This window comes from Moschus berezovskii, chromosome 20, assembly GCF_049115385.1.
Source record: "Moschus berezovskii isolate FMDL1 chromosome 20, NW_MosBer_1.0, whole genome shotgun sequence".
NCBI classification, from domain to species: domain Eukaryota; kingdom Metazoa; phylum Chordata; class Mammalia; order Artiodactyla; family Moschidae; genus Moschus; species Moschus berezovskii.
Window position 1 is genome coordinate 38586296 of NC_142479.1, and position 18944 is coordinate 38605239.

The following is an 18944-nucleotide window of genomic DNA, read 5'->3' on the forward strand; positions in this document are numbered from 1 at the left end:
TGTCCCAGGGCAGCTGCCGCCTCCACCCCACAGTTAATGAGATAATGGTCCCCTAGGGAAAGAGGCACTTAGTGCTGACAATGAGGCTAATTAGCAGAATGCCAATTAGTACCTGGGGACCGTTATGCAAGGGAGGGGGAATTGCTTGTGTGGAAATGGCTTTTTAAGAGGACCAGAGGGCTGCACTCAAAGGAGAGGGTGGGAGCAAAGCCATAGCATCCCCTCTCCACGTCATCATCCACAGGGACCTCTCCTCCAGGAAAGCCTCCTAAACTACTCACTCTGTTTCCCCTCTGTTTTTTCCTGCACAATTCTGAAAATGAGGGGTGAGACCAGAGGAATGAAGGGCAAGAGCCAGCACTGTGCCAAACTTTTTTCCAGTTGAAAAAAAGTTCAGATATACAAAAAGATATGGAAAAAATATCTTTTTTTTTTCCATAAAATTTATATCCCACAACCCAACTTGAGAAATAAAAAAGTCGGGGCTTCCCTGGTGGTCCAGTGGCTAAGATTCCATGCTTCCAAGGCAGTGGGTCTGGCTTGGATCCCTGGTCAGGGAAACTAGATCCCACATGCTGCAACTAAGAATTTGCATCCTGCAATTAAAGATCCCATGTGCCGCAACAAAGACCGAAGATCAGACCTGGTACAGCCAAACAAGTAAATATTAAAAATTAATAATAATAAAAGTCACCAGTTCAAAGAGCTCTCTCTGTATACCCGTTATCTTAGCCTTTTCTCTCTACCTGCCATGGGAGGTAACCCTCCTCAATCCAGTGTGTGCTATATACCTTCTTGTAACTATGTATGGATGTGAGAGGTGGACCATAAAGAAGGTTGAGCGCCAAAGAATTGATGGCTTTTGAGCTGTGTGGTATTGGAGAAGACTCTTGAGAGTCCCTTGGACTGCAAGGAGATCAAACCAGTCAATCCTAAAGTCCTTCATTAGAAGGACAAATGCTGAAACTGAAGCTCCAATACTTTGGCCATCTGATGCAAAGAGCCGACTCATTAGAAATGACCCCAATGCTGGAAAAGTTTGAAGGCAGGAGAAGGGGATGACAGAGGACAAGATGTTTGGATGGCATCACCAGCTCAATGGACATGAGTTTGAGCAAGCTCTAGGAGATGATGAAGGACAGGGAAGCCTGGTGTGCTGTAGTTCATGGGGTCACAAAGAGTGGAACACGACTGAGCGACTGAACACACTCTCATACACAATACCATGTACTTTCTCTCTTCCCTCTGCAGCAGTGCCAACCAATAGACAATGTGCAGTGACAAAAATGGTCTCCATCCAGTATGCTAGCCACTAGCTGCCAGTGGCTCCTGGCCACTTGGTGGCTGATGCAAGGAACTAAATCTTTACCTAGTTCTAAATTGTTATAAATTTAAGTGTAAATAGCCAAATGTGGCTGGTGGCTACTGTACTGGACAGTGAAGCTGTGTCCTATGAGGGTGGGGATTTTGTGGTACTCACTGCTGTGGGTCTATATGATGTCTGGCAAAGAGCAGGTGCTCAATAAATATTTAAGTCAACGACTAAATCTTTACAGCAAGACAGTTATGTAAGTATTATTCCCATTTCCCTGGCTTCCCTTGTGGCTCAGCTGGTAAAGAGTCGGCCTGCAATGCAGGAGACCTGGGTTCGATCCCTGGGTTGGGAAGATTCCCTGGAGAAGGGAATGGCTACCCACCCCAGTATTTTGGCCTGGAGAATTCCATGATCTGTATAGTCCATGGGGTCGCAAAGAGTCGGACACGTCTGAGTGAGTTTCACTTTCACTTTCATTCTCATTCCCCAGTTGGGACCACCGAGGCCCAGAGAAGTGATGTGACTTGACAAAGCCATTGAGGTAAAAAGTGACAAGCCTGAGACTTGGGCCCAGTTCTTCCTGACCTCAAGCCTATACCCTTACCGACTCCCAGGGGCTTCCCTAAGCCTCCCCTGGGCAGTCACTTGAGGAACAAGGTGTGGCCCCTCTGGGCCCTTCTCTGGGCACCTCCCTCACCTGCAGCTGCATTTTCCTCCAGGAGTTCTGGTTGGGGTCCACGCTTCCTCCTACCCAGGCAACCCTGTGTGAACACCAATATTCCCAGCACCAAGTGATGGAGCTCCAAAAGCCACAGACAAGTGGAGCAGAGCTGAGATGAAGCCAAAGAAAGAAAGGAGTGGGGTGGGGAGAGGGGGTGAAGGGCCTGTGTGGGCTTGGAGGGCTGCGTTGAGACACATACTCAGTCCAGCCAAGGAAGAGACAAGGACTTTTTCTAGGCTTTTATTTATGAAATGCTTAATGAACGGATACAAAGTTAGTGTCTGTCAGCAGCTGGTGGAGGGGGTTAGTGTGCATCCCCCCTTCCACCCCTCCCCACCATGGGCGCTGAAGCCAGCAGTGGCTCCATCCTTCCCTCCGCCTTGGCAGTAATGAGCTGGGAGAGGCCCTGGGGCAGGGAGGGGGTTCCACAGCAGGAAAACAAGGGAGAGATGAGAAGGCCCAGGGCCGAGTCTGGTCCTCCTGGAGTAGGAGGCCGACCCCCAGGCATCCTGGCAGGAATCTTGCTTCTCCTTTGTAGTAGTGGTTTGAACTGGACAGCAAGGAGGAGGAAACTCTCTGGGACCCTCTTCCATCTCCCCAACCTGGGGTTGGGAGTGCCCAAAAAAGGTCCTTTGTGACTTCTCTAGTCCCCTCCAGGGATGCCTGCCTCCCCCAGGTCTCAAAGGCATTGCCCCGGTCCTGAGGGTTAGTGGGCAGAGAACCAGAGGCGATGTAGCCCAGAGGTTGGTGACCTCATCCAGGCCAGAGGAGCTGCAGCTATGTCCACACCTCTAGGGGCATCACACCCTCCTTGCTACCCAGGGAGGGCAGCAAATACTCATCCTCCAGGAACTTGAGGGGGAAGTGGACGAGGTGGCCCTGGACCTGGGTGAGTTCAGACCGGGCCAAGGGAGGGCTGACCGTGGCCAGGGGCTCCACGACTACATACTCCCGAAGTGCCCGCAGGGAGCGTGTAGCATTGGACGGCAGGCATCGGAAGATCTGTGGGTGGGGGATGCATGGAAGTCAATAAGGCTTGAGGAGACTCTGCCAAGAGCCCAAGCCCAACCAGGCTACATGCCTCCACTCCCCACACCCTCCACATATCCCCCTACACTGACCCTGAATCCCATGATGTCCCCAGACCCTCATCTCCTTATGAGAATGGCTGTGTGAAGTGGCTCCTCTCCATCTTACCCTGGACAGGATAATTCCTCAACTTCCCTGGACCAGCACTCCCCCAACCCCCACCCACCTGCTCATAGATATTGGCGTTGCTCTCAGCTATGTCTTGCCACAACTGGAAGAAGGCATCAGAGACAGGGTCTCGGAGATCAAGATCTGGCCGAGTAGCAGTCCCTAGAATCACACTGCAGGAGAAAGGGGTCCCAGTGGGGCTAGATTAAGATCCTTCAAGGTCCTGAATACCAGAAAAGTTATGGTACACCTATCCAGGTAATTGAAAATAGATGCACGGTTAAACAGTAAAATCAGGGCTTCCCAGGTGGCTCAGGCGCCCTGGGTTGGGAAGATCCCCTGGAGAAGGGAATGGCTACCCACTCCAGTATTCTTGCCTGGAGAATTCCATGGACAAAGGAGCCTGGTGGGCTTACAGTCCCTGGAATTGCAAAAAGCTGGACATGAGTCAGCAACTAACACTTTTGCTAAACAATCAAATCAGTGTAAACAAGTCCAACAGAGCTTTAATTTGTCTCTACTTTGGTGACTACTTTAATGCTTAAAAAAAAATAACAAATTATTTTTGAAGTATTTGATTCCCTCTCTTTTTTTTTTGGTATCCCCGCTTTGCAGGTACCCTAAACTGGATTCAGTTCAGTTCACTTCAGTTGCTCAGTCGTGTCCGACTCTCCACGACCCCATGAATCACAGCACGCCAGGCCTCCCTGTCCATCACCAACTCCCGGAGTTCACTCAAACAGAGTTGGTGATGCCATCCAACCATCTCATTCTCTGTCGTCCCCTTCTCCTCCCGCCCCCAACCTTTCCCGGCATCAGAGTCTTTTCCAATGAGTCAACTCGTCGCATGAGGTGCCCAAAGTATTGGAGTTTCAGCTTTAACATCAGTCCTTCCAATGAACACCCAGGATTGATCTCCTTTAGAATGGACTGGTTGGATCTCCTTGCAGTCCAAGGGACTCTCAAGAGTCTTCTCCAACACCACAGTTCAAAAGCATCAATTCTTCGGCACTCAGCTTTCTTCACAGTCCAACTCTCACATCCATACATGACCACGGGAAAAACCATAGCCTTGACTAGACGGACCTTTGTTGGCAAAGAAATGTCTCTGCTTTTTAATATACTAGCTAGGTTGGTCATAGTCTGCCTCTAAGTACTGAAGTGACTAAGAATGCAAGCAAGTACTAAGTAAATACTAGTAAGTGGCTTCCCAGGTGATGCTAGTGGTAAAGAACCTGCCTGCCAATGCAGGAGACTTAGGAGAAGCAGGTTTGATCCCTGGTTCAGAAAGGCATGGCAACCCACTCTAGTATTCTTGCCTAGAGAATCCCATGGACAGAGGAGCCTGGTGGGCTACAGTTCATAGGGTTGCAAAAAGTCAGTCACGACTGAGTGATTTAGCACAGCACAAGTACTAGTAATCCAGTACTACCTCTAGACAATCCTCACACCTGTTTAAAGGGCAAACCCTCCCCCTTTCCACCTCCCCCCAACGTTGTAGCATCCCACCTGGCTCTACCTGAAGCAGTGCTTCCTCAGACTCAAGGCAAACCTGCCTGCCTGATACTCCACACCATTCATGAGGGATGGCTCCATTTCCGTGTCCTCGATCAGCACGGCCAGCTCACTGTCCCGCTTCCCCAGCAAGCTCCGGTCATTGATGTTTGCTGAGCCTGGGTGGATGCAGGACACACTGTGTCTTCCTGAGCCCAGGGAACCCCACCCCACCCCATCACCTCTACCCAAGCACCAGCCTGTGGGCAACATGCTTTCTTTGGCTTCCATTCCCAAATGGACGTCAGCTGCTATCTCCATCACCCAGTCCCATCCCGTTGCCCCTGGCTGGGCCCTGCTCCACCTCTCCCCACCCTTCTCTCGTTGCTGGGGACCCAGCACTGACCAATGATAACTGTCCGGTCATCTGCGATAAGCATCTTGCTGTGGATATAGATGAGCTCCGAGACTGGGTGCCCGCCTAGTTCTCCGTGTGTGCGTAGCCCACAGATGGATATATAGTTCCGCCACTCTGTCCCCACTGTGAGCAAGAGATGGGGGGTAAGGGAGTGAGGTGAGAGGTGCCCTCCATTGCAGACAGAGTCCTGGTCCATCTACCGTCTCACTTCAGAAGCCCTATATAGCCTGGTCTATACACTTCTTTCTGCACTAATAGGCTACCACGGGCTCCGGCAGTAACCACAGAAGCATGCGGGCGTGACAGCCTCTGTCCCTCCATCCCTGGGGCTCCAGTCCCTCAATCTCCCCCTCCCCGGGGGTCCAGGGCTTGAACTCCCAGCCCCTAGAACTCACTGGCTGCTTTGAGACGATGTAAAATTGAATATTCCCCACGACACAGCGTCCTGAGCAAAAAGAATGGGTGAGGAAGGCAGAGACTGGACAGTGCGGGTGGGTGGGGCAGGGTGGGGTGGGGGGATGTCAGAAGAGGTGGACCGCAACAGTCCAGCAAGAAGGGATCAGGATGGGGCCATGGAGGGGCAGAGTCTGGCAGGGGTAGGGGTGGGAGGGGCGAGGCGGTGGTCACCTGTAAGTGAAGTGCAGAATGGCCTGGATGGAGTTACCACCACCTGTGGAGATGTCACCCTCGAACCCAGGGAGCAGGGGCAAAAGCACGTAGACTCGGAAGCACTGCCCCTGTCTGGAGAGGGGCGGAGTCAGAGGTGTGACCCGTCTCCCAAGCCCCACCCCTCCCCTCACCCCTCTAGTCAGTCTTAAACCACGCCCATAACCCTCAGATTCCAAGCTGGTCCGCCTTACTTGTGGGCCTTCAGGATTCTGTCCACAATCTCATCGCCCACCTTGTTCAGCACCGTCCGCCCATCTGAGCAGCTAATGAAGAACTGATTCTGCAGCAGGGACCAATGACCCCCGTCAGCATTTCCTGCCCTCAGCTCCCTGTTGCCATCCCGATCCCCAGGCTCCCGGCCCTGGGTCCAGGCTTCACCAAGTTCTCCAGGTCCAGCTATGCCAGCCCTCAAAGACTGAGCCCACTGACAGGATATCCTAAGTTTCTCTGCTCCACCCTCACTCCGACAGACCTCAATGTAGAGGAAGTGCCGGCTCTCTCTGATGATGTGCAGATAGGCATTGAGAATGGAGTTCTCCAGGGTGCCAGCTGACCAGCGGTCCGCTGACCGCAAGACCTGCGGGAACGACGTATAGGATGTGCCTCCTGAGTCCAGGGGAGGCGGGGTTCGGGGGTGGGGGGCGGCGGGAGGGCGCTCTGGGTCAGGGAGAGTGCTGAAGGGAGGTTGCGCCGAAAGGAGCAGGGAGAGGGCGGGCTGAATTCCGAGCCTCACCTGCACAGTGGCGCACTGCCCTCCGGAAAGTGTGAAAGGGAGCTGGTTTGCAGTGCTGGTGGATTTGGGCAGCAGGTAGGGGTACATGGGTGTCTTGTACTTGGCCTTGGTAGTCTAAGGCGGAGAGGTGGCAGAGTCAGCGGGAGATAGCTAGCTGCCCCTGGCTCCCGCCCACCCTCCAGCCTCGGAGGGATCAAGCACCTTGGTGAAATTCCAGCGCTGGATGAAGTGCCGGGCAAGGTCCCGAGCGGGTGAGCCGTGGACCGCCACCCCAATGTCCCGCCATGGCATCCGGGGCATAGTCTCCCTGTCAATGAAATCTGGGGGGCAGGAGAATGACCCAGGAGAGTCAGGGAATAGGTCAGGGACGGTCCCTTGGAAACACTTGGGTCAGGGAGAAGGAGGTGCTGACCAGAGAAGAGGTGGCATTACCCTTGACCCAGTTCATCCCATCCTCAGACCCAGGCCCGCCCTCTGCCCCAGCTCCCGGCTCTCAGGGACTTCGAAGAATGGGGACCCCCTACCATCAAAAGGCCGATCCAGCTGCACCCAGTCCTTAGTAATAAGATTGCTGTAGTCCTTGCCCAGCCAGAAGAGTTGGTTGTGAGTGAGGTCGGGGGTAGCTGGAAGGTCTGAGCATGAGGTGGGAGGCTGTAGGGGGAACACACCCAAGCCAGGGGCAAGGAGAGGTCATGGGTCACACAGAGCCAGGCCAAAGATAAGAAAGGAGCACTGGAAGATGGGGAGACAGAGAGACACACAGAGGAAGAATGAAACAAAGAGAGTTTGATTCCCGGGCTCTCCCCTTCAGATGCATTTGAAATCCCTAGAGGAAAGGGTGGTGGTCATGGGGAGGCAACTGAGTCAGTATATTCAAAGCAGGTTGTTGGGGTCCCAGAGAGGCCTAAGAACCTTGAATGCAGGCTATGACTGGAGAGGAAGGCTGCAACTGGGAAGGTGTGTGGATTTACATTAGTTGAGTTGGGGGGAGCTCGGGAAGGCCTTGGAGGATTACCTGGGGGGAAGCTGACTCAGAGGAGTCCCCCAGATCAGTCAGTCTGTAGTGTAGGTCATCCCAGCGGCCATAGGCGAGGTCCAGCCCCCCCAGGAAGGCCACTACTTGGTCTACCACCAGGAGCTTCTCATGATGGGCCCATAATGTCACCTGGTCTGGGTGGCGCATCACCTGGAGCAGGTATGGGAGGAGTTCATGAGGGTGGGCGTAGGTGGAAGAAGCCAGAGGCAGCGTTTGGAGGAGGCGGGGAACAGGAAGATGGAAGGATGAGACGTTCAAGGACAGGTAGGGTTGAGAGGATGGGGAAGTGTAGTGTGGAGGGCCGGAGGGGAGGGGTCTCTGGGGCCTGAGTCACCTTTACGTTGGGATGCAGCAACATCAGGGCCCTCTTGCTGTAGCCACTATTGATGGCCAAGGCCAACTCCACTTCCTTGAACAGCAGTACAGACACACGGACACCCTCCTCCTGGTGATCAGTGAGGGAATCAGATCCTAATGACCCTTTCCCACCTTCAGGATTCCCGTATGTTCCTCCTCTCCAGCCAGAGATCCTCAATGCTATGCCACTGACACCCTGCTTTGATGCTTACTGCAAACTTAGATTGAATACCATCTATCTGCTCACTCACTCATCCATTCACACATCTACCCACCTACCTAGCATTATCTAGCCATCCATCTTCCCAACAATTTACTCATCCCCTTATCTACCATCTGTCATTCATCTATCTGTCTACTCACTCTGCTGGGATCTACCTTCCCAACCTCATATCTTTCTATCTGTCTCCCTTTCCATCATCTATCCATCCCCTAACCCACCCGCTCTCCATCATCCACGTATCTTTCCTCCCATCCATCAACATCAATGGATGCTCCCAACATAGCAGACACTGTGCCTTGTACTGCAGCTAGTGGTATTCATCAGCCCAATGAGAGAGACAGATATGTCCATCCCCCGTAACACAATAGAGAGTATAGGGTATTGGGAGGAAAGTCTACACCAAGGAGAGGAGGGGCAAGAACAGGGAGGTTGGTCCTCTTCTCTAAGGGAGTTCTCCCTAGGGAAGTGGAAGAGGTGATGTTTGAGAGACTGAACCAGGATGGGTACATTTCCTCTTCCTCAAGTTTCAGATTCCTTACCTCTCGCCCCCACCCCCCGCCATGCTATAGTCTCTTCCAACCAATCTCCACCCACAAGCCACCCCTTGACCATACCTCCCCTCCAGCCAGACCACTCTCCTCACCGCCTTCTTCTTGAGCATAATGTCCAGTCTCCAGTCATCTGAATGGGCTGGACGCTTCAGGTAAATCTCAGGACTCAACCTGGGATTCAGGGCAGCAGGTGAGGGTAAGCTAAGCTCCCAACAACAGCCACTCCTCCCCTTCCACTCCTTTACTGACCCATAAGCTGACTTGTTGCAGGTACTAACCCACCCTTTCTTGCTCAGGTTCTTCCCCCACTTACCACCAGTCTGTGATGAAAATCTCTTCTTGAGCTCGCAGGATGGCATCTGCCACAGCAGCAAAGTAACCTGCCCCATTCACAAACCTGGGGGGAGGCCAAGCCAAGGAGGTCAGGGAAGTCAGAAGCCAGAAAGCTCTGGAGAGTGAAGACCGAAGGATAGTCATGGGTCAGAGGTGACAGCAAGGTCAAAGACCAAGAGTGATCACAGAGGTCAGATAGTAGCAGATATTTCAAAGTGGAATAAATTTGCCAGTATGAACTAAATAAAGTTAAAAGTTACAAAAGACACAATAAACTAAAGAAAATGACTAAAGCCTGGGAGGATTAATACATCACATATAAAGAGTTCCAACAAGTCAGTAACAAAAAGATATATAAGCCAACTGAACAAAGAATAAGAACGAATAGATCACGGGGAGAAAATGGCCAGTCATAGCTGAAAAGATGTTCAATATCATCGCTAAACAAGGAAATTGATATTAAAATAAAATAACACTTTTTAAATCCACTCTGGCAAAAATTAAAATCACAAGTAACAGTATCAGCATAGGGGGAGTATTCTCATAGACTGTGAGAATATAAATTGGCTTTATAGCCTTTTTAGAGGACAACTTGGCAATATCTAACAGAATATTAAAATGTACATACTCCCTAATACCATTAAATGCACTTAGTAATTCTGTATCTAGGAAGACATCCTATTAAATGCTTAGGCAAATATTGTGTTCATTGCAGTATTGTTTATAAGACTGAAAGTGGGAAATAATGTAAATGCCTAATCTCTAACACATGTATTAAGTGGAAAAAAAACAAAGGAGAGGGCACAGGATCTTATTTACATTAAAACAAAAAGTAACATATATGCACAAGTGCATGAACATATGCAGGAAAAGATCTGGGAAGATAAATATCAAACTATCACCAGGATTACTTTTGGGGAAAGAAATGGGATTTGTGGGAAGGGGAGTAGCAAAGAACTAAGGTATGGAGAGTAGGTAAAGGCTTGTGGGAGTTCTGTATTGTTAAGACTTTTATTTACTTTTAAAATATTTGTTTATTTATTTGGCTGCAGAGGGTCTTAGTTGGGCATGTAGACTCTTTGTTGCAGCATGTGGGGTCTAGTTCCCTCGGCAGGGATTGAACCCAGGCCCCCTGCATTGAGAACAGGGAGTCTTAGCCATTGGACCACCAGGGAAGCCCGTTAGACTTTAAATAATTGTTCTGTTTGATGGTGAAGAGGAGGGTCTTGACCCAGACTGCCTGCATTTGAATCTATTGTTTACAAGGTGTGTGACCTTGGCAAGTTATTTAACTTCTCCTTGACTCAGTTTTCTCATCTGGAAAATGGAGATAACAACTGTACCTGTGTCACGGAGTAAGTTCATAAACATAAAGCAGCTTCCCTGGTGGCTCAGCAGGAAGAATCTGCCTGCCAGTGCAAGAGACGTAGGTTTAATCCCGGGTCGGGAAGATCCCCTGGAGAAGAAAATGGCAACCCACTCCAGTATTCTTGCCTAGGAAATCCCATGGACAGAGGAGCCTGGTGGGCTACAGTCCATGGCATCACACAAGAGTTAGACATGACTTAGGGACTAAACAACAACAACAAAGCATAAACACTCAGAACAGTTCACGGCTGGTACAATCAGTTCTTCTGTTAAAAAATAAATTTCAAAAGGGTACTAATGAACTTATCTACAAAACAGAAATAGTTACAGATGTAGGGGTAATGGGAGAAGCAGGGATAAATTGGAAGATCAGGACTGAAATATATATACTACTATGAAGCAACTTAGCAGTAGTATGTATAAAATAGACAATTAATAAGGACCTAGTATAGAGCACAGAGAACTCTACTCAATACTCTGTAATGACCTATATGGGAAAAGAATCAAAAAAGAGTGGACATATATATAACTGGTTCTCTTTGTTGTACATCCGAAACCAACACAACATTTAAATCAACTCCAATAAAAATTCAAAAAATCCACAAAGTTCTCAACACTAACACCAAGGCGGGGAAAAATTGTTTCCATGACTCCTCTCTGCTTATGATAAAAGTTAACCTCCTTAGCTAGCAGGAGAGGTGCTGATCAGGCCCTGAGACCACCAGACATTTTTTTGGCCCCGCTGCACATGGCAGGCAAGATCTCATTTCCCTGACCAGGGATCAAACCCACACCCCTTGCATTGGAAGCGCTGAGTCTTAATCACTAGTCCTCCAGGGAAATCCCCTGCTCCAGACTCTTTCCTGACTGCTGCTCCTCAAACTGGAACAAGTCAGCCTTCATGAATCCCAAACAAGCCAGACTATTTCTAGCTTCTCTGCAGGGACCGCCCTTCTCCATTTTATCTTGCTAACGTGAACCTCAGAATTACCACCTTCTGGAAGCCAGTCCAGACATCCTGCACTAGAGCAGATGCCCCTTGTCTGTGCTTGGTACTCTGTGTCTATTGCCAGCGTGGCAAATTCCCACTATTTCATGATTGAATCACCTACTGTGTCTTATCCCTGCCATGGACCTGGCACATAATGGGTGCTTAGAAAATACCAGTACTCTTGCCTAGAAAATCCCATGGATGGAGGAGCCTGGTAGGCTGCAGTCCATGGGGTCACTCAGTCGGACATGACTAAGCGACCTCACTTTCACTTTTCACTTTCACGCATTGGAGAAGGAAATGACAACCCACTCCAGTGTTCTTGCCTGAAGAATCCCAGGGACAGGGGAGCCTGGTGGGCTGCCATCTATGGGGTCGCACAGAGTCGGACACGACTGAAGTGACTTAGCAGCAGCAGCAGAAAATGTTTATTAAATAGACCGAAAGAATCAGAGAGATTTGAGATCCCTGAGAACAAAGAGGGTCAATGGGGTGAAAGGGGTTTGGAAAGGTCACAGGAGGTCAGTCAGAGAGGTCAGGGTCAGAGATCACCTAATTTGGGGTTCAGAAAGATCAGAGGGTAATCAGAGGAATCAGAATGATCAAAGGTCAGGGGGTGGGGGTGACCAGAGAAGTCAAAGGGGTAGGTTACTGAGGTCAGAAGGGATCAGAGGAGAGAGATCAAGGACTCAGAGAATACCAAGGAGGTTGAAAGACCACTGACAGTTTCAGAAAGGACATCAGTGTCTCACCAGCGGGCCAGGGTCCCAGGCCGGGGAGGAGCATAGCTGTCGTGCCGGTGCAGCTGAATGAAGTCTCTGCCCGGGCCCTGGGCCAGCTCGGTGATCTCCTGGGCCCACCACCGTGCCTGCCGGTAGCTGCTGCACTTAAGAATCAAGGACCTGGGCAAGAACAAAGGATGGACCACCATCTTCGCCCTCCATACCTCTGGCTTGGCCCAGAAACCCTCTTCCTTTAGCTGTCTGCTCTTCCCCACCTCCTTCTTCAGTCCATACTTGATTTCACAGGGACAAGGCATACATCTGTCTTATTCACAGTTGGGTTCTTGGCACTTAGTATTGTGCCAGCCGCTCAAGTTTGTTGTCTGTATTTTTGGGGGTGGGGAGAGGGGGTGAGCTATGCAGCATGGCATGTGGGACCTTAGTTCCCTGACCAGGGATCACCCCTGTGCCCCTTGCAGTGGAAGCATGGAGTCTTAACCACTGGATCACCAGGGAAGTCCCGCAAGTTTATTGAATGAATAAATGAATGGACAGAGTGCCCTTTCTTTGCACCAAAAGCCCTTCTAAGACAGGCCTGGGACCTGGGACCCTTTGCTGCAATGCTTGCACCTGGACCCACCTCTCCTGGAGCAACAAAACACAAAGAAGCTAAATGTGACTAAAAATAACTGTGTGTATGAGCAGTTAGGGCAAATTTTGGACAAAAGATACAAAGAGACCAAAAACCCAACTGCCCAAAGCCCAGAGCAAAAGCAGGGTATATAGTACATGCCCCCTGTACACACCACCACCTAAAGGAGGGGCAAAACACCTAACCCACCCCTCCGGCCTGACCTCCGGACACATCCCTACCCTCTCCCACATAAGGAAGCAGCTGGTTCCTCCCTCTCCCCTAGGGAGTGAGCAAGCAAGGGAACCTGCTGTTTGTTCCCACTCCCCCTCAACCCCAGAGAAAGCTCTAGGCCAGCCTCTAGGAGCAGCCCGAAGCATCTGGCTAGAACGTTCCCTGGTTCCAAATCATGGCCATCTCCAGAGGGGTGGGGTGGGAACACCTTCCTCTCTTCCGTGGCCTCTTCCGCGGATCTCCCCTTAGGGCCCCAGGATGGCTCTTCACTCACCAGATGCCCGTCCACACCAGGGAGGCCTTACCTGTGAGAGGTGTCGATCCGGACCCCGTACCGTGCTTCTGTACTCCTTTTCCCCACCTGCACCTCGAAGCCAGGGTCGAAGAGTTGAACAAAGGAGATGGCACCAGTCTCGAGGCACATGTACAGCAGGAAGGAGTCCTTCACCACCAGCCACCTGGAGTGGAAGGGCTCCAGCCATTACTTCATGCCCCCACCCCCAACCTGGATCTCCTTCCTCACCCCCACCCACTCTCCAGCCGCTCTGCTCAGCCCTCACCGCTTGGACCAGCGATAACAAACTTGGTCTCGGCCACAGCAGGTGAGGCCAGGAACGCGGTGGCCACCTGAGCGCTTCCGTATCACCCCCTCCCTGTGGAGAAAACCAGGAAGAGGTGCTGGAGAGGGATCCAGGGTTCAAACCTGTGGGGATAAAATCAGACCCCCAGCCCACCCTGCCCTGCTTTCCCTATTCTTGGGGGAGGGAGAGATTCAGACGTTGGCAGACGGTGGGTGAAGAGTGTCAGACACTCACAATCCTTTGCATCCGAGGTCTGGGATAAAGGACAGCTGACTGACTTCCAGGAACTCTGTCTGCAGAGGAAGAAAAAGGCTCAGAGGAGAGACTAGTTGTCAGTCCCTCAAATCCTACCAAGCCTGGTCCTCTGCCCCCTGATCCATCTCAAGAGACCTGGTGCCAGCCCCTGACCTTACCATGGCATGGTAGTTGCGGTAGAAAGACATGGTCAGAAGGCGGTTGAGATAATTCTCCAGGTATTTCTGAAGTGAAGGAATGGGAGACAGAGAGACAGATGGGACCAGAGCCATTTGCACCCAAACACCTTCCCAGAGGACCTGGTGTCTGGTCCCACCTGCTTGCTAGAGGTACGTCTGGAGGAGCCCTCAGGACCTGCTCGGGGTAGAGAGGGTATCTCTCTGCTGTCTCCCTCTGGGGCTGGAGATGAAGCAACAGCAAAACTGTGGAAGGGATGAGGGAGGGTCAATAGGAGCTGGAGGCTTGGTGCCTGGGATCCTGAAGCACTGGAGGCGGGGACTTGAAAAAGGCGAAGAGACCTAGCAGCAGGAATGCCCCCTACCCTGGAGACAGAAAAAGGTGGGAGGCTGCCAAGGGCACTTTGGGCATCCAGCCCAGCTGAGATCTGGCTCAGAACCACGGACAGGCAGAGTTGAACAGGGAAGGTTTCCTGGTAACTGGGGTCAGAGGAGGGGGGTCCAGTGGCCAGAGTTGGGGGAGCAAAGTAGCTGGGGTAGGGTCAGTTGTGGCCTGGGGATGAGACAGGCACAAAGCAGCGATGGGGGCTGGGGCAGTGACACCCCCGGCTGCCTCAAGGTGAGGGGCACCTGACCTACAGAGGAGGCAGCCTTGTCCCCCTCACCGAGCCAGAGGGAGCAGACTCATGAAGACTTTGTGTCTCAGGAGGTCCCGATGCAACTCCTGGAAATGACGGAACTTCTTCTTGGTTGTCCAGGTGAAGTCACCGTGAGTCAAGCGGACAGAATACAGAGTGCAGGTGCCCACCTGAGGGAGTGAGGAACTGAATGGATGTTCCCTGGTTGGAAGGCAGCCCCTCACTGTGGCCAGCCCTCCCCCATCCCCACTCCCTTGGGGCCAGCCCAGCCACCTTGGATCCACTGGTGTATCTTTCAGTGCCCACCACCTGAGCTATGACGGGGACCCCAGGGGCAAACACCAAGGGGTGCGTTTTCAGAGGCTGGAGGTGGTAGATGGCCAGAAAGGGGTGCATCCGGTCGGCTGGTGGGAAACAAAGTAGAAGAATGTGGACTCCAGGAGGTCTCAGCCCCCCTCCTCCTCTCCCCGAGGCCGTCCTCCCTGTGTACCTGGGTCCTCTCCCTCCTTCAGGGTGTCCACCTCATCGGGCTCCATCTGTAACTGGCTGGAGTCCAGGTCATCCCCAGAGGGGAAAAGGCTCTGGGGGGTTGCCGCCATCCTGGGAATATGGAGAGGCCTCAGAACGGTGATCCGCTCTGCAGAACTCTACCCCCACATCCCACCCCCACGGTCCTCGGTCTCCCCAGGTCCCCCACTTTCCCCCATCCGGCTCCCGCTGACTCTTAATCTCTCTTTGATTAGAATCCATCGGACCGCACTACCCTGCCAACTCGACTCTAATCTCCATCCCCTATCTCCGATCCTTCATCCAGAACGCCCGAGCCCCGCCTCCTGTCCCTTAATCAGGATGCCAAGGAACAACCGGCCAGGCCCGGATGGCCCAGAAGCGGGGCAGAGGAAGGGGCCCCGGGGGGTTGCAAGGGGTCCCGAGCCGCCGGGTCTCCAGCCAGGCCAAGCCAGCTGGAAGAAGGGGTCCAGGAAGGAATGAGGAAGTTAAGCGTTCCCCGCCCGGGAAAGAAACCCCGAAATCTGAGCATGCGGCTGAGTCAGGAGGCCCCGCAGCCCGAGCGCATTCCTGACCCCGCCAGATCTCCTGGACACGGGACCTCCGCGGCGCCCCCTCCCCGGCCCCCTTACCCGGACAGCCCGAGCGGGCGGCGGCGCGGCTTCGCGAGCGGAGGGAGCGGAGCAGAACCGGAGCTGGAGTCCACACCCCAGAGGGCCAGGGCGGAGCGGGCGCTCAGGGCCTGCCCTCGGGGGCGGGACAGGCCCCCGGCCTCACCTCCGCGGGATTCTCGTCTGTCCTGTCCCGCCCCCGCCGCCCTCGGCCCGCCCCGGCGTCCTGCACGCAGTAGGGACGCGGGGCCGCCCTCAGCTCTGCTGCACCTCGCCGCCCGCTTCTCGCATCCGTGCGGCGCCATCCCCCTGGCTGTCCGTTTGTCCTGCGCCGTCGGTCCGAGCGGGCCTGGACTGTGCCCTGTGGGCTCTCAGCGACCTTCCTCCACTCGGGGGCCAGGACCCCGGGTCCTCTCCGGCCGCTGATCCCGCCTGGGTCCCTGGCGGGACGCGCCTCCGCGGCGAGAACCGAGCAGTGCTCATTTCCCCGGCGGGCTGCGAACCACATCGGGCCGGCTTAGCCAGCGTTTGTAGAAGAAAGGAATGATGAAAGGCCGGAGGGGTGGTGGCCACAAATTCATTAACGTGCGCAAGCTTGCATTCTTTCATTCATTCACTGTTTATTGCGTCCCTGCCCCTCGCCAGACTCCGAGCCTACAGTAATACACGAACTGCACTTCTAGAAATAGCAGTCTAGCGGCAAACAGGAAAAATTTCAGATTCTAAAAGACAAAATATTTCATTTTTTTCAAAGCAGATTCCTTTATCTCTTCTAGATGGAAGAATGGGTTGATGGACATTTCTTGATGACCATTTGGGTTGTTTCTAGCTTTTGTCTATTGTGAATAAAGCTCCTATAGGAAGCATCACTACAAACAAAGCTAGTGGAGGTGATGGAATTCCAGTTGAGCTATTGCAAATCCTAAAAGATGATGTTGTGAAAGTACTGCATTCAATATGACAGCAAATTCGGGAAACTCAGCAGTGGCCACAGGAGTGGAAAAGGTCAGTTTTCATTCCAATCCCAAAGAAACGCAGTGCTAAAGAATGCTCAAACTACCGCACAATTGCACTCATCTCACACACTAGTAAAGTGATGCTTAAAATTCTCCAAGCCAGGCTTAAGCAATACGTGAACTTCCAGATATTCAAGCTGGTTTTAGAAAAGGCAGAGGAACCAGAGATCAAATTGCCAACATCTGCTGGATCATCAAAAAAAGCAAGACAGTTCCAGAAAAACATCTGCTTTATTGACTATGCCAAAGCCTTTGACTGTGTGGATCACAATAAACTGTGGAAAATTCTGAAAGAGATGGCAATACCAGACCACCTGACCTGCCTCTTGAGAAACCTGTTTGCAGGTCAGGAAGTAACAGAACTGGACATGGAACAACAGACTGGTTCCAAATAGGAAAAGGAGTAAGTCAAGGCTGTACATTGTCACCCTGCTTATTGAACTTATATGCCAAGTACATCATGAGAAAAGCTGGGCTGGAAGAAGCACAAGCTAGAATCAAGATTGCCGGGATAAATATCAATAACCTCAGATATGCAGATGACACCACCCTTATGGCAGAAAATGAAGAACTAAAGAGCCTCTTGATGAAAGTGAAAGAGGAGAGTGAAAAAGTTGGCTTAAAGCTCAACATTCAGAAAACTAAGATCATGGCATCTGGTCCCATCACTTCATGGGAAATCGGTGGGGAAACAGTGGAGACAGTGGCTGACTTTATTTTGGGGGGCTCCAAAATCACTGCAGATGGTGACCGCAGCCATGAAATTAAAAGACGCTTACTCCTTGGAAGGAAAGTTATGACCAACCTAGACAGAATATTAAAAAGCAGAGACATTACTTTGTCAACAAAGGTCCATCTAGTCAAGGCTATGGTTTTTCTGGTAGTCATATATGGATGTGAGAGTTGGACTATAAAGAAAGCTGAGTGCTGAAGAAGTGATGCTTTTGAACTGTGGTGTTGGAGAAGACTCTTGAGAGTCCCTTGGACTGCAAGGAGATCCAACCAGTCCATCCTAAAGGATATCAGTCCTGGGTGTTCATTGGGAGGACTGATTTTGAAGCTGAAACTCCAAAACTTTGGCCACCTGGTGTGAAGAGCTGACTCATTTGAAAAGACCCTGATCCTGGGAGGGATTGGGGGCAAGAGGAGAAGGGGACGACAGAGGATGAGATGGTTGGATGGCATCACCGACTCAATGGACATGGGTTTGGGTAGACTCCAGGAGTTGGTGATGGACAGGGAGGCCTGGCGTGCTGCGGTTCATGGGGTTGTAAAGAGTCGGACACGGCTGAGCGACTGAGCTGAACTGAAACATTCCTGGGTAAGTCTTTCTGTAGAAATACCTTTTCGTTTCTCCTCAGTAAATAGCTAGAAACTTGCTAAATCTATTTGATCTCTAATTGCACACATTTATATGGAGACATGATAGAGAAAGTGACAAAGCTATTTTAAAATGGCCATTAAAAAGCACTTTTTAAATAAGTGAAATATTTTAAAATGTGGGGTATTTTAAAATGAGAAGGTTCTGCCAAACTGTTTTCCAGAATGGTGGTTCTGTTTTACATTTCCAAAATCTGTGTATGATAATTCCAATTGATCTGCAGCATGGCCAAGATTTGATATTGTCAATCTTTTTAGCATTAGTCATGCTAGTAAATGTAAAATAATACATCATCGTAGTTTTATTTGCATTTCTCTAATGACTAATGATGCTGACCATACTTCAAGTGCTTATTGACTATTTTTATCTATCTCGTATTAAGTGTTTGATTCTTTCACTGACTGTTTAGAAAACCATGTTATTTGACTTATTAAATTGTAAGAGTTCTTTATATATTAAATTGGTCAAAAAGTTTGTTCAGAATTTTCAAGTTCTTTGGGGTTTTTCATTAGGTGTCATGGAAAAATGAAAACGAACTTTTTGACCAACCTAATATTTTGGATACAAATCCTTCATCAGATAAATGTACTATAAATATTTTCACCCAGAAGATAGTTTCTCTTTTTAAAATAATGGTGCCTTTTGGGAATTCCCTGGCTGTCCAGTGGTTAGGACTTGGCTCTGACTACAGGGCCCAGCCTTGAAGCACAGCCAAAACAAATAAATAAATAATTCCTTTTGAAAAGCAGAGGTTTTTTATTTTGATTAATTTGTGGCCTATAGACT

At 51.0% G+C, this 18944-nt stretch overlaps 1 protein-coding gene across 5 annotated transcripts; it reads right to left on the minus strand.

Moving 5' to 3' along the window:
• Positions 1–2243: 2243 nt before the first annotated feature.
• PLD2 (phospholipase D2) lies at positions 2244–16350 on the minus strand. 5 transcript variants are annotated; one of them, XM_055404734.2, is made up of 25 exons: positions 15783–15992; positions 15134–15243; positions 14917–15047; positions 14671–14813; positions 14146–14251; positions 13988–14053; positions 13809–13867; positions 13554–13646; positions 13299–13451; positions 12159–12308; positions 9028–9111; positions 8807–8885; positions 7918–8028; positions 7563–7733; positions 7072–7198; positions 6749–6867; positions 6548–6661; positions 6287–6391; positions 6006–6094; positions 5773–5886; positions 5541–5590; positions 5134–5268; positions 4753–4906; positions 3292–3406; positions 2245–3038 (listed from the first exon to the last, which is right to left on the minus strand). In XM_055404734.2, the coding sequence occupies exons 2-25, from the start codon at positions 15240–15242 to the stop codon at positions 2814–2816; spliced, it is 2802 nt and encodes a 933-aa protein (XP_055260709.2). In that variant the 5' UTR covers position 15243; positions 15783–15992; the 3' UTR covers positions 2245–2813. The 5 variants fall into 5 exon arrangements, with proteins under 5 accessions (XP_088684958.1, XP_055260709.2, XP_055260717.2 ...); XM_088828832.1 differs by having other exon boundaries at positions 2244–3038; positions 6006–6391; positions 15783–16004; XM_055404742.2 differs by lacking the exon at positions 7563–7733 and having other exon boundaries at positions 15783–15996.
• Between the last annotated feature and the right edge of the window lie 2594 nt (positions 16351–18944).